This window comes from Mytilus edulis, chromosome 1, assembly GCF_963676685.1.
Source record: "Mytilus edulis chromosome 1, xbMytEdul2.2, whole genome shotgun sequence".
In the NCBI taxonomy this organism is placed as follows: Eukaryota; Metazoa; Mollusca; class Bivalvia; order Mytilida; family Mytilidae; genus Mytilus; species Mytilus edulis.
This window is the reverse complement of record NC_092344.1, coordinates 117,531,353-117,546,443: the sequence shown is the minus strand read 5'-3', so window position 1 is coordinate 117,546,443 and position 15,091 is coordinate 117,531,353. Positions and strand designations below refer to the sequence as shown.

Here is a 15,091-nt window from a genome sequence, read left to right as displayed (position 1 = left end):
AACTTGAATTTTTGCAATTTTGAGAAAAATCTTGTTTAATTCATTCAAAACATTTCAAAATGCGAGTTTAAATTATTACCATTATAACCCTGTCACATTTTACGCAATAATTTCTGAATTTGCAGTAATTATGATTCAGTTTGCAATTTGTTGATATTCATCTTTGAAATCTTCAAAGACATCAAGTTTTGTTTTGTTTATTAAGCAAGCATAAATCATTTAATCAATCAATCATTTCTAAAATACAAACCTGTAATTTAAACCATAACCTGTCTTAATTTAATTATTTAGAACAGTGAATTTGTTTGAGTTTCACCTATTCAATCACCCTGTTTGTCTAATTTAAATACAGTTTAAGTTGTTTAAATTTAGTTTGGATTACTGCATTTGAATTTCACTAATCTTTCTGTTGATTTCTCTAAGAATACAAGAATTATCTCCCATTGTTCAAGTTAGAAAAAGAAATTGAAAAAAGATGCAGTTATCTCCCCTCTTTGAACCATTTCTTTATTTTACTGTTTCTATGTTTTATTTACAGTAAAACCTGAGGAGTACAACCAGTGGCTGGGTGCTGGTTGGAAAGATGAACAAGTTTTATCCAGTGACAATCCACAATTTTTAAGACTTCATAAAAAATTGGTTGACCTTAAAAAAGAAATGCAGAAATTAAATGGAGAAGTTGGTGGCAGATTAATGTTTGTAAGCATTTGCTCTTTTTATCATACTGTTTATAACCCCTGTGTATTAGTAGAACTTCTGATATTTGTCAATCTGTGGTTATACTTGACTACCAGCTGATTTTTTTAAAGAATTTTCAGAAAAAAACATAAAAGTTATCTGACTGTAAATTATTACACTACAATCAAATTTTTCTTTTTTCTAACTGTTTGAAAACAACAATTATTTTAGAATTTTATTCTTATCACCACTTAGTAAACTTTTGGGCTAGGCCCTTCCAAAAAATATGGTTTGACCTTTTAACTTTGTAACTTAGCCTGTCTTGGTTGTCTGGTAGTTGTTAACTCACCTTGAGTATGGAAACTCAGAGGTTTGATCCCCCACAGGGTCAAACTAAAGACTGAAGAATGACATTGGCTGCTTAAGGAATGTACAGGCAAAGGCACTAGTTGGTTCAGTTTAATGAGTCCAGGTAGAGTTGTGGTTCATCCTGCTGACTATTTCTTTGTCAGCCACTATGCTATAACTCCTATAACTCAGCACATGGGTTTTAGTACAAAGCTGTTTATAATCATGGGTTGATATTGTCATAGTCCTTATTAAACAAAACCCATGTTCTGTCTCTCTGTAATTCAAATTACATAATCATTCATGGATTTTCTTTTCAAAACTAAGTTTTTACCTAGGAAAAGTTGAATTACTGTAGAGGATTGGCCGTCATAAGAATTTAGATCCTTCATTTTTATGTCTTAAAGAACTCACTTTAAAGAAAATAAAAAATAAGAAAAGGGTTTAAATACTTATATTACATTTTAATTTGATTTTGAATGTTTATACACTCGTAAATCTGTCATAAAATACAATGAAACATTTGTTCTTTTTCTACAGACACAGTATACTGTTCTTCTGTCAACTGTTTTAATTTAATATTAAAATTTAATGCATTTGCCATAAATTTTCAAATGTATAGTATAAAAGTTGTATATCATGTAAGAAGTAGAATGGAAAAAGTTGACACTGGAGCATAGCCAAAAATTCTGTGACCTGGCACTTTGGCACTCTATTGATTCTAGAAATCCTATTAATCTATTAAAACAAACACTGATCGAGAGAATTTTGGGGATTAAATGTACAAAGAGTGGTATATGATTCCATTCAAAGGTGACTAAAGAATAGATTTATTGGTTTTTATAGAGATTCTTTGTTGTTTTAAATGCATGTGAAAATTGAATGAAATTGTCAATATTTAAAATCAATAAAATAGTGTACAGGTGTGATCAGGTGACCGATAGACATCAAGGTTTGTCTTAACTTAATTTCTATATTACATTATTTTAGTTGTAATTGTATCTAATGTTAAATGTACTAAGCATTTTTAAACAGGTATAATGTAGACCCTTAAACCGTGCTGTTAATTTTGAATTAGTTTTTTCCCCCCATTTTTTTAATTATGGAAGTTACTGTGTGTTTATACCTTGAAACCAGAATGGCGATAAGTCATGTTACTTACTAGTATGCTTACAGTAATATATCTATGAGAGATTTACCCTACAACATAAAAAACTAATAGATATTTTGAAGTCAACATACAGTCTTCAGCGGTAGACAAGTATCAGAATACTGCAAATATATCATAACAAATATATTAAGCTGTATTGACATAAAAATATTTGCCGTACTGAATTAATGGAATATTCAGCAACTTGAGAAACAATCCTGATGTGCATTATTTATTAATTGATGCATATATTAATATTGGAAGTATTATATCTCATAGTATTGCCATCGAAAGTTGACATTAAATTGATTTTTCAAAAATATTATGATTTTTTACACAGGAGAAACAGCTTCTTCATATTTAGATAAACAAGTAACTGAGGACTTACTTCTTTTATTTTACTGATAATTTTATTAATTAGATGCCATTGTCTGTTTGTTATATGGTTGAGATTTGCTCATTGTTGAAGGTTGCACAGTGACTTTTGATAGTTGTTCACATCCTGTTTCTATAGTCAGGCGGATTATAGGCTGTCTCATTGGACATCATACCAGTTACCACATCTCCTTATTTTCATGTAGATAAAAAGTTAAACAATGAATGCATAGATACTCTGTGTGATATTGCTTTGAACCATAGGTCTTAAACACTGAATGCACAGATACTCTGTGTGATATTGCTTTGAACAATAGGTCTTTTCTTGCTCTGAGAGCTATTATATCATCACTAAGAGTCAGTCATCAGAAGCTTTTTTTGCAAATCATCTCCTGTGAGACACTGCCAATTTAGAGAAACTTGGCCACAACAAATCTTGGTTTCCAGTTAAAAAATCATGTGTACCAATATATGCTGGGGTCCCTCCTCACAGTTGAAAAAGATGGCAGCTGTTACTCAAAATAGAAAAATCTGTTAATAATATGCCAAAAAATCTTATAGCTTGAGATCATTTGCTACTTTTAAACAATTTTTTAATATTGTTGTATATGGAAGAAAATTTTTGAAATAAGTGAAAAATAGACTACTCTTCTGCTTTTCACATTGTACGTGTTTAAAAGTGTATGGAATCATAAGTGTAGTCATTGAGGCGATGTAGAAAAACCATAGCCTAGTATTTGATATTGAAATTCCAAACTCTTCAGAAATAATAATTTGATCAACTGTCTACACTATCTCCTAGGATAGTAATCTTCTGATCATACAGTTGAATTGTCCTAACGCTGGTCAGTTGCTTAGTACAAGTAATATGTTGTTATACCAATCAACAAGTTTTATCAAGTGTTTGACCAAAACAAGACCATTCTAGATAGCAAATTGTAAAACTTTCAAACTGTTATATCCAAACATTAATAAGATAGATATCAAACTTCACTTATGAGTCTTTCAAATATAATCATTGTAGAAGTGTGAAATGTGACTTTGAAGATTCCTTTACAAATATTCACAAAATTTTTAAATTATTAATTTTTCCTATTTCCGTGATCATTGTTTTAATATTACTTCTTATCAAAGTGTTCCAATCAGCTTCAATCTTATAGTGTGAAGATGATCTCCAGATATTACATAGAGATATTTAACTGGACTAATACATTATACTTGATATCTTTTACAATGATAATTTGTCTCAGGATTATTTTTGATTATCTTCAATAAAGTAGCAAAAGACCTGTTTTTGATGTCTTGGCTTGTAAGGTCATTACTATACTGACTAAGCAAATAGATATCTTTATATTTTACATGTGAAACCTTGTTCGGTGATGTAGTTGTATTATATGTTTGTGTCTTTTCTTTAACCAGGATCTCATTTTGTAACGATAAGATAAGTTAGTTGTTGTTGGTCTTTAGGAATTATCTTAAGTTTTACAAAATTACATCCAATAATTTCCAATTGTATAGTTATTTTAGAGAAAAGTTTCTGTTCCGTTATGTATCCACATAACAGCTGATTTTTTTTTTAAAGAAAACTACAGACACAGGGTTATTTGGCAGATCTTGCAACCCTCCCTTTAGAAATTTTAATCTTACCTACAAATCAAATCTTAGACACAAAAGTCGATTTAGCTGTTATAAAAAAAAAAAATTTTAAAAATAACAAAGTAACTATTTGTTGTTCCTCTAACAAAGTATATAGAGCACAGATGTACATTTTTGTAAACATCTTTGTTCACAAAGAGGCCATCTCATGAAGATTTCCCCAGTTTGTTCAGCTCCAGTTACTGTTTTATAAAGCATCTGTCAATCTGCACAAATGTTTCTTTGATCTATCATTATATACAGGTAAACTTGTATATGCCCATTGATGGGGAATTTTTATACCAAGGTGTGGCATCATACGGCAGCGCACCTGTGGAAATGATTTTTATGACGGAGTCATTGTCCGATGTTTTCTCTTCTTTAATCCTCAATCTTTTTTAGACTAATGAGCTATATCTTTAATACTTATCTTATAAAGTAATTGCTGAAGGGTTCAAATCTTTTTACAAAATTTAAATGTTCTCTATACATTTTTATGGATTTATTATTTTCTTTTTTGAAAAGTTTATTCATATTGAGAAATGATACGCTTTAAGCACCAAAAAGTAATCCACTTGTAGAGTTTCTCGGTCATCTCATTTAAACTTAGAAATTGGATTGCCATTCGTTGACCAATTGGAGCATTTTATTTACAAATGGAATTTCATTCATGATTACTCTGTTGTTTTTACTGCAACTAGAGGTTGGATTTATTTTTAATTTAAAAGGATAGTTTATTTTGAATTTAAATTTCAATTTTAACAATTGCAAGATGGAACAAGTTCAGAAAGTTGAAATACCGGTATATTAAAAAAATTGTGAAGATGGATACACCAAAGAAGAGCAGAATACCTGTTAAGGTAAACATTTGTTTGATGTTTCAAGTTTGTTATGTTTGTATTTTACTTTCACACGTTGACTTTCTTGACGTGATGTTTAAATAAAAAGAAGTTTTTGTCATATTGTCATGTTTCAGAATATTCTACTATAGAAGAGAATTGATAGTATGGTTAAATGTGACAGGATGGCAAGTTTGATAAATCCAACTATTTTTCTTCTGTAATGTTGTCAATTGTAGTAAAAGTTCAGCTTAGATAGTAAATTTGGAAGTAAATGGAGATACATTGAACAGATTGTCTTCCTTTTATTTGTGAAAATCATCATATTCATCTTGAACAATCTGATGTTTATCTAATAGTTGTCTTGACACAAATAACCTTTCAAGCAAAAACTCAATATATAACTTTTTCAGAGTTGAAACTCTTTTTCTGAATGGATGTTTTTTTTTCAAAATTGAGGGTTTTATTCAATGATAAATAGATTTCTTCTGGACTATAATGAGTCCATCTCATCTCAATATAAAGAGTTTTATTTATCAGAATTATTAATATCAGACTCATGTTTTCTTATCTATCAAAAATTACCTAAGTTTGACCTTGAAATAAGTATGGCTTGAAATTATATAGAGTATTGTCTATTGTTGAAGATCATATGTTGACCTAAGGTGTCTTTTGTTATCCTGTCTCATTTATAAATGGAAATTATCAGCTCAGATGATAATAAGTTACATTACCTTAGGTAAAAAAAATGCTGTTCAAAGCAAACTTTTACAAGCATGCTTTGGGATATACATCATTTGACTAACAGATGCTTGTTTTATTTTATTCTGCATTGGAACTCTACAATTTTATTCAGAGAACTACTAGAATTTAGAACAGTCAGTTAAATTGAGCTTGCATGCTTTCAGTGACAGTTGTAAACATATATGTTTTCTACCAGAAGTTTCACAGAAAACTTTGTTATAAACAATGCCATAATATCTGTTCCCTTTAGGTACATAATCATTGGTTGTCTTTGTCATTTTACTTGTTTAAGTTTTACATAAGTATTGCACTGAGGTTAACGTGGGAAAATTAAGTACAAGTGAGCATGCCTGGTTAAAATTGGAATTAGGTGTCAGAAAATTGTTTTATTTGTTTAAGGGTATACTATTATGTTTTGGACTTAAGAAACTAATTTATTTAGCTTTATAAATTATATTCTGGAGAGGTTAGAAGTAGGTTTGAAATATTTTCATTACGTTACAGGGGAAGGTAACACTATATTAAAACCCTATAAATTACCTAGAATTAAATATTTTGATTTAATGTTTTAAAGATTTAAATTAATCTTTCCCAATTTAATACTACCATTTTAAGATTGAACTGTAAGGAATGGTTTTGTTAACGAGAATTAACAATGAAATGGAGAACTTGATGAATTGCTATATTTATAGGATTGTTCCAATTAATCCTGTTTATTCGCTTCTCTATTTAGATTTTGTATTAAAATTCAGACGTAGTGACACATATCAAATACCCCTGTAATTGTCAAAGATGTTTTATAGTATATATATTGTGTCAACAAAAACTTGGTTAAGAAAAATAATTTGACACAAAGGAATTGTTTACTCTATAGAAAATGGCATGATCATGTTCATTATTACATCCAAAATGTCTGAATTGGTTTTTGATAGCGTATATTTGATAGTTTTGACATTAATGCACATTTTTTTTTTACAAAATCTTGTATAACAATTGAAGAAATAAAAACATACAAAATACAATTTGCAAACATTGTTTTTGCATCTTAAATACCGGTAACTAAAAATAAAACATGATCTCAAGACATCTTAAAGATGTGTAATACATTAGTTATATATGTGAACCTTCAACCATGATGTAGGGAATAACAGCCAAGGTTTGTGAGCCTTTATGTATGAACAATCAAAGATGCGAGCTTTTATGCAATAAGCAGTCAAATACATCAGATATTATGTAGGTTTCAGTCAAATACATGAAACTTTGAGAAAGCTGAAAGCCTTAAAAATTTTGAAACATAAATGAGAAATAGACCAGAAAACAGCCAATTACATAAACTTGTATGCAGATAACATTCAAATACATGAACCATATGCAATGAACATTCAAATACATGAACCATATGCAACAGACAGACAATTACATGAACCATATGCAATGAACAGCCAAATACATGAACCACATGCAATGAACAGCCAAATACATGAACCACATGCAATGAACAGCCAAATACATGAACCACATGCAATGAACAGCCAAATACATGAACCACATGCAATGAACAGCCAAATACATGAACCACATGCAATGAACAGCCAAATACATGAACCACATGCAATGAACAGCCAAATACATGAACCACATGCAATGAACAACCAAACACATGAACCACATGCAATGAACAGCCAAATACATGAACCACATGCAATGAACAACCAAATACATGAACCACATGCAATGAACAGCCAAACACATGAAGTTTATGCAGGAAACATTCAAATACACAACACATAGTCACTACTTAAACACAGAGATGTTAAGAAAACACAGAGGTAAAAGAAAGTCAATATTTTTCAGGTAGTAGGGGGGAGGGGGGGGGGGGGGGGGGGGGGGGGGGGGGTAATGACAAATCCAAATGTAATGCACTATTTTTTCAATTTTCAACTTATGCATTTATTTGCAGAATCACAATGCTATCATTAAGTTTTAAAGCTGTGTCAAAGGAATGTGGCTTTAATGTTTATGAAAGCAGGTTATATTTCCTGCTGGGAACAAAACCTAAGACAAATTAATTCTTAGTTACTTAAGGTGGCTCGGGCGTATTCGAAGTTTCTATCAGAAGTGCCGTATTTTTGGTTATTTTATTCTTTAAAGAAAATGAATCAAATTGGTCGAAAAAAAATAGGGGGTCACGGACCATTTAAGCTTAAAATATTACTTTTAAACAGGTATGTAAAAGGGACCATTTTTCAATGAAATGATAGGGGAAAAAGAGGTGTTGACATATTTTTTTCGGAATATCAAAAAAACGTTCTATGACAATTGTTCCAAATCTGTAATATGAAAAGCTGGAATACAGCTTCAAAGAATGAGCCAATAAAAAACATAGGTCACCGTTAAGGAAAAAAAAATATTTTGCCTTACAACCCAAATTTTGGCGGGAAAATGGTAAAAATGGGTGAAATGTCATTTTGACCCTTTAAAAAATACCGATAATAACGAAAATATTCTATTAGTCACATAACTACAATGATTTAATATTTCTAATCAATCAAAATATTAAAAAAATTTGCGACAAATACTTTTGTAATTCATGCGTGAAATTATGCGCAGTCGAATAGTCCTGAGCCACCTTAATATCATATAAAGTTTTACTAAAGGATAATTTTGATAATGCAACATTTTATGAAAGAAAAGCCCAAAACATTATTGCATCCAAAATATACTGTGCCATTGAAATGTATCACAGTAAAAAATTGAAATACTTTAACATTCTTAATATATTGTGACATTATTTGTTACTAAAAAGGGGAAAAATTGCTAAGCAATGAAACAAGAGCTGTTTTCTTTTACCTTGAAAAAAACCCATACAAGTAGGTGGGCATACTTTCTTCTTTTTAGTGTTAAAAACATACTGCTCAAAATATTATGTCATTATTTTACAGTAAGAAAAAAATAAATGTTTTAAAAATATTCATCATGACTTTTTAGTAACAAGAAAGTTGTTGAAGCCTTTCTTTCACTTATAATTGCATGATTTCACAAAGATTCAATTACATTAAACCTTCAGTTTGTAATAGCTTTAATCTTTATAAACTAAAAAAACTTTTACCAAAAAAAAAAAAAAAATAGATAAAACTATCTTTTAAATGTTTGAAATCCTGAAAAGCATTGACCTCAGAAATTTGATTTTTTAGCTTCAAACATGCCAAATATTTAAAGTCATGGAAGTACATTTGTATATTTTTCATAGCATATTTTAAAGTCCTTATATGTAAATTCGTGTATATAATAAAGAAAATAAAGGGAGAAATAATGAAAGGTACCAGTATTTTGTGTATGTATGCACTAATAAAACAGAAGCTTTAAGCCCAATGTGACAAACAACTACCTAAGCACAAAACATTGAGTCATGCCATAGAGCACAAATAGAAAACAAAATATACTTTGTGGACTATACAGTGTGGGCTAATTGCTCATTGTTGAAGTATGTACAGTGACCTATAGTTGTTAGTTTTCTGTGTCATTTTGTCTGTTGTGCAGAGTTGTCTAGTTAGCAATCGTACCACATTTTCTATTTTCTATTTCTTAACATTGAGTCATGCCATAGAGCACATACCCTTCAGAGTACCATTGGAAAGCAAAGTAAATAATCAGAAGGGACATATTACATGTAATTTTATTAAAGAACAGAAATTGTTGGGTTCCAGGTTGCTTGCATGATATTGGTTGCTAATATGTACAAAAGTGTAAATATCTAAGAAAAGTTTATGCTGGCTGATGTTTCTTGTATAAGACCTTTTCTGTATCTCAGTGTGAAATGTCATTCCTCTCATTTATTAAAAATCTAATTTCATTCTGCCTCTGGCAATAAATTTATAAAAGATTTAGATGAAGGCTTATGCATTTAGATTGGTATTTTAAAAATGTTTACCTAGAACAAAGTTCAGACTAATGTTACAGGTACTTGACAATAAAATGACTATGGTATAGGTACTTAATAGTAAAATGACTACAAATCAAGTCTCTGATTTCCTCTCACTTAATATTAATAACAAAACTCTTTCTAGTTATCTTACTATTATGTAGATCAAAGAGTAAATGTTAGTTCTAACCCAATTATGGATGATTATATTTGAACATCTTGTGGACATTTCAACAGTGGAATCGGGGAGGAAAAGTTAATTGTTACCTGTGTGAAATATCAAATTAATAAGACACACCTGAACTTATAAATACCAATATACCAACCAGGAGTAATGTTACCTATATAATCTGATGAATCAATCGACTAATTTGTCAAAAATTGATCTGGACGAAAAAGTGATTGATTGAGTAATACCGATCAAGCGAATAATAAGTTGGTCATTCATTGATCCGTGACGTCCAGGGTACTTTCCGTTGAGTGGTATATCAACTGGTTACAATAATAAAATCAGATTTGGTTGACTTGTTGTACACCCTATTGTAAAGTGACGGTCACAGCTCGGCTCATCTTTACAATACAACAATACAGTGAACGTAAACAGGTGGAAAAGAATGCACAGATAAATTCTCTTTTTGGAATTTTTGCGGATTTTCGTCTATTGGAACTTTTTTGTTTTAGTGTAAAGTTTTCAAAATGGCTTTATCTGTTTTAAAAGGAATAACTAAATTAAGAGTAAGTATAGAAAATTTACATTTCTTTTTAACTTCTGACCCATGTATACAAGTTTTTACATAATGATAATGATATATTCATGGATTTGCATAAAGCCTGTTGTGTTCTTTTGACAACTTATTTCTTGTTTCTTAAGGAGATTTTCGTGTGAAAATTACCTATATCATTAAAGAATGAGATAGTGAATGAACATTAAATGTGACCAATCTCTATCATTTCTTACAGAAGCTACTACTTAAATAATCATAACTTTATAGTAATCTCTGAAGCTGTGAACTAACCACAAATTTACATGTTGTAAGACATGGGTTTTTCAGCTTCAAATCATATAGGTAATATTTGATGTAGAAAATATCTTACCTACAGAATAAATAAGTTGCAGATTGCAAAACAAGAATAAACTCTAAACAGTACTATTTAAAGTCAAAAATCAAGTTTTTGTAATTTATGTAGTGGTTAACAAAGTAGGGTACAAACTAAAACATTTTGAATAACTATATTCAACCATTCTTCAGGTCAAACCTGTTCATATTTTTTCAGTTTATTCATGCTAATTTAGGAGATGTAGTTGAATCAGACTGAAAAAATGGGCTCCTCTGGGAGGACAAAATCTTAAAATGTAATGGCTATGTAAAAAAAATGAAAGATTATATCGCTGTGATCCACTTAAAAGGACTGTTAGGCCTATTATTCCTAACAATAACTGTGCAAGCTTTTGCTTTGTGGCTCTTAAAAACTTACATCTTATCTGTAAATGGTCATATTTTGAAATGGTACATTGATAAATGGATAGTTTTGTGATGTACTAATGGAATCTAAGCAAAAGATGTATACATATAGTTGAATACTTGAGGATTTATATGATTATAAGGGACCTAATAAGAATAGCTAAACGATGAGGATCTATATGATTATAAGGGACCTAATAAGAATAGCCAAACGATTTGGAACCTTAGTTTCTTGATGATTTCTATCTAAAGACAACTAATATAGAAAGCTATGTTAAAAACCAGGCCAGTTTGGTAGCACTTACTGGTACTGGGTACTGACTGCACGCTCAGGCAAATTAAGCTGTCTTCCAATAGGAATATCAAGATATCAAGAGCAATATTCCTCCCAAGGTGCCAGAAAATGAAAATAACACTCTTTCAATAAAAGTGCATCTTAAGCATTTTATGGATTCACAAAAATAACAATTTTCAGTGTTCATACAAAAATTTGTTGACTATTTTGCAGTCTTATTTGATCATGAATTTGTAAAAGAAATCTTAAGGGAAGATGAGAACCTAGTAAAGTTGACCTTTGTGGAGTACTAAATGTTAGCCTTTAGATACTTGTTACGCATCAAAAGCTCATCAGTTATATAGGTTTATAGATTCTTTTACTAATAAGGATAATTGTTTCTGTATCAAGGATACTTGATGTGTACTGGTAGTAGTTTATAGTGGTTTATAGTGATAAATAGCACAGAAGTCAGGTGTTCTTAATAATTGTTGAATATAGAGGCCATTATTGTGAAAGTGTTCATAGATGAAAGGAAGCAATCAGCTAGGGCAAAACATTTAAATCTATAGTTCATGTTTATTATTAAAATTATTATTATTATTAAAAAGTCCATTGAGAATAAGGTAAAAAGTTGTAAATTGTTTATGCAAATGAAAGACAAACACAATGTCACCTTTTATTTCTTACTTAATCATATATAATTCACAAAATATTGTGACTCAGCTCTATCATTTCTCACTAAAGAATTATCACTGTCCGATAAATAGCTCTCACCTGATTTTTACCTGAGAGCAATGAAATAGGTGTTGTAACAACTAATTATGTAAAACATAACTTTCTGTCAGTTTTACAAATAGATATAATAATTTGTTGTGACTATTTTGCCTCTGGACACTAGAAATGAACAGTAAACCAACACTTTTTTACCATGATATATCATTTATGACTTATTAAGCAATTATCATTTTAGCATTTAGAACTAGATAAACGTGATATATATATTTGTTCTGGCTTTAGGTATTAAAAACTTGCATTCAGCATCTAGAAATACCGGTAGATAAACGTGAGATAGTTGTTTGTTTTCTGTTTGGCTGTTTGATCTAAAACTTAACAGTTCAGAGCACAGAAAGAAAAACCTGACTGTTCACATGTTTGTTATGTAATGGTATCAAACCAATTATGCTTAAAGCAATTTCATTTTGATAGAGCTTGAGGGAAAACTGAGATAAGCAAAGTATACCTACTTCTAGAATTTTACTGTTACAGAATGAGTGAATGTTCATCTCTCTCTCTGTTTTTGTTTACTTGTTTAACAAATTAATTTTGTTGCTTTGATAAAATTTAGCCCCTTGTGAAACTCAGAAAGTAAATTTTTATCCCAATTAAATCCAGAATCTGACACTGGGGTTTTATATAACCAAAAGTTATTTACTTTTTATGTATCAAAAAGTTAGATAGGGAAGGGCAGAATTTAATTTTATGGTTGAACAAGATCTTACATACAATCCACCCGGATCTATGCCAAACGCAATTTTTACATATTTGTGTATATTCTGGATAATCTTGATGAAAAGAACTTAGATTGTAATCAGAGATGTCAAAAGAGAAAACATCGGTAATTTTAGATGTCAAATATTTAACAATTTAAGTTTACACATAAGAATTTGTATAACATATAATGGGGTCAAATGTAACATGTTGGTTTTAAGAATTATTGATGGGCCATTAAACTAAAACTATGTTGAATGTTACAATATGTTACAAGGGTCATTACATACTATGTCCAATAGTACAACAAGCTATTGTTACATTAAAATCATCTCTAATATAAACTACAAGAATAATTACAGTTAAACCTTTTCTAATATACCAAAAAGAATCATTTCCAGTACTGCAATTATCAACTGATTTCAATGTCAACTATCACAACAAACTTTATGGAACATTAAACAACATGGCCCCTCTTCATGTGGGAAAAATTTGGTTGATAATATTAGGAATTATGGAAGTATGACTGTTACGCAGGTCCCCACTTCTGGCAATCATTGGGTCCCCGTTATAAAAGGTACTGGATCGGCCACTAAACTGATTAGATATAAAACACTAATTCATCTTTTTCACTGTAGATTTATTTGTACTTTAAAAAAATCTCTTGTTTAATCTTCCTTTATCAACTCTGACTATAGGCAGTTAATCTTTTTGCATTCTTAAATCTAAATTACTGACACTGGGCAATATAACCTTAAGTTTGCTCTCTACAAACTTCCTACATTGTACATGGTTGATAGGCTTACCAAATCGGCCACCATTATGTACAATGGAACCACTAAAAAGTGTCTTTCAAAACTGTTTTCTCTTAGATCATACAAAAAGTATTAAAATTAATGTTAAGAAGCATCTAAAAGAGGTTTTAACAAATAATAGGCATTACCTCCTTTTGAACCCTTCTTTGTGTATGTCTATGCTTCTTACCTTCCGTCAACAAAGGGGGTTCAAAAGGTGATTTTTTCCATTAAACAGATTTACTAAATATTAGGGCTAGTTGAAGATGTTTCTTTTACAACATGTCCTTCTCCATGTTCAATTGATATGTAATCCTCAATGTCCTTCAAGCTGTATCATTTTTCAGCTACATTGAAGACTATGATGTCCTTGTTTTATTTCGTCTACCTGCAGCTAATTAATAATGTTAAGTTATCCCCGTGTTCCCACCGACTGAATTTGTTGGAGTCTTCCTGGTAATATGCACTGCAGAGCATTATAAACCTTATGACAAGGTACATGAAGACATCATTTTCACATTACTTCCTACGTTCAAGGTACAAGTGTCAAAGGGTTCTGTCGATACGTAGCAGGTTTAACACGTGTACCGTGAATACTAGTGTTGTATGTATTCCCCAGTCCTGTGTAGGCAGTGAACACTTCCGTTGTTTATTTTCTCATGTTATCTGTTATACCATTGTGAGGTAGGTGGTGTTCTACCTTTATTTCTCATGTCTATTTTAGATTCTATTGTTTTAGTTTTTTGTTGTAATCTAATGGCAGTAGATGTGTTATTTGCATTTTAAAGTTTAAATGCTTATATTGAAATGAACTTTCAAAACTGCTTATTGCATGATCGAAGTCTTTTTACTTACAAAAACTTTGCTCTGTACAATATTCTTACATTATTTCGGAATTAGCATTATGGGACCAAAGAAAAAATACAGGTCACATGTTAAGAAAAGAATTAATGGTTAAACACATAAATACAATCAATCATTGTCTTCTATTAATTACAAGTAATTAATTATTTGATGGATGATTATATTATTGTGGTCAGCACTGGTCATTTGGTTATTTTGTAAGTTTTATTGTTTTGAACACTCTTGGAACTTTGATGGTTTATTCAATATTTGTATTTTATGAGACCATTTTATTGCTCTGGACAGTTTTGATAGAAATATGGTAAGTCTTGAGCTTATTATCATAATTCTGACCACTGGTCTGAGTGGTTTGACCGCTGGACATCAAAACTGTCAATCCACAGTGTAAGTTATTTGTATGTTGAACCTGAGTAAATTCATATTTTTATTTCTTCAAGTATAAGTTTGTTTGATTAAACTTGGATATCATATTTTAATTTCCCTCCAGAACAGCACAAGAATGTGAGTTAACAAT

The 15,091-nt window shown here is 30.3% G+C and overlaps 1 protein-coding gene across 4 annotated transcripts in view; it reads left to right on the top strand.

Annotated features, from left to right (window-relative positions):
* The window catches only part of LOC139501923 (myb-like protein X), an 83,197-nt gene that overhangs the window by 39,810 nt on the left and 28,296 nt on the right, over nt 1-15,091 (top strand). For all 4 annotated transcript variants that reach the window (XM_071291249.1, XM_071291243.1, XM_071291235.1 and 1 more), the window contains exon 13: nt 539-699. In XM_071291249.1, coding sequence (XP_071147350.1) covers nt 539-699 — 161 coding nt within the window. The remainder of the gene's footprint in view (nt 1-538; nt 700-15,091) is intronic.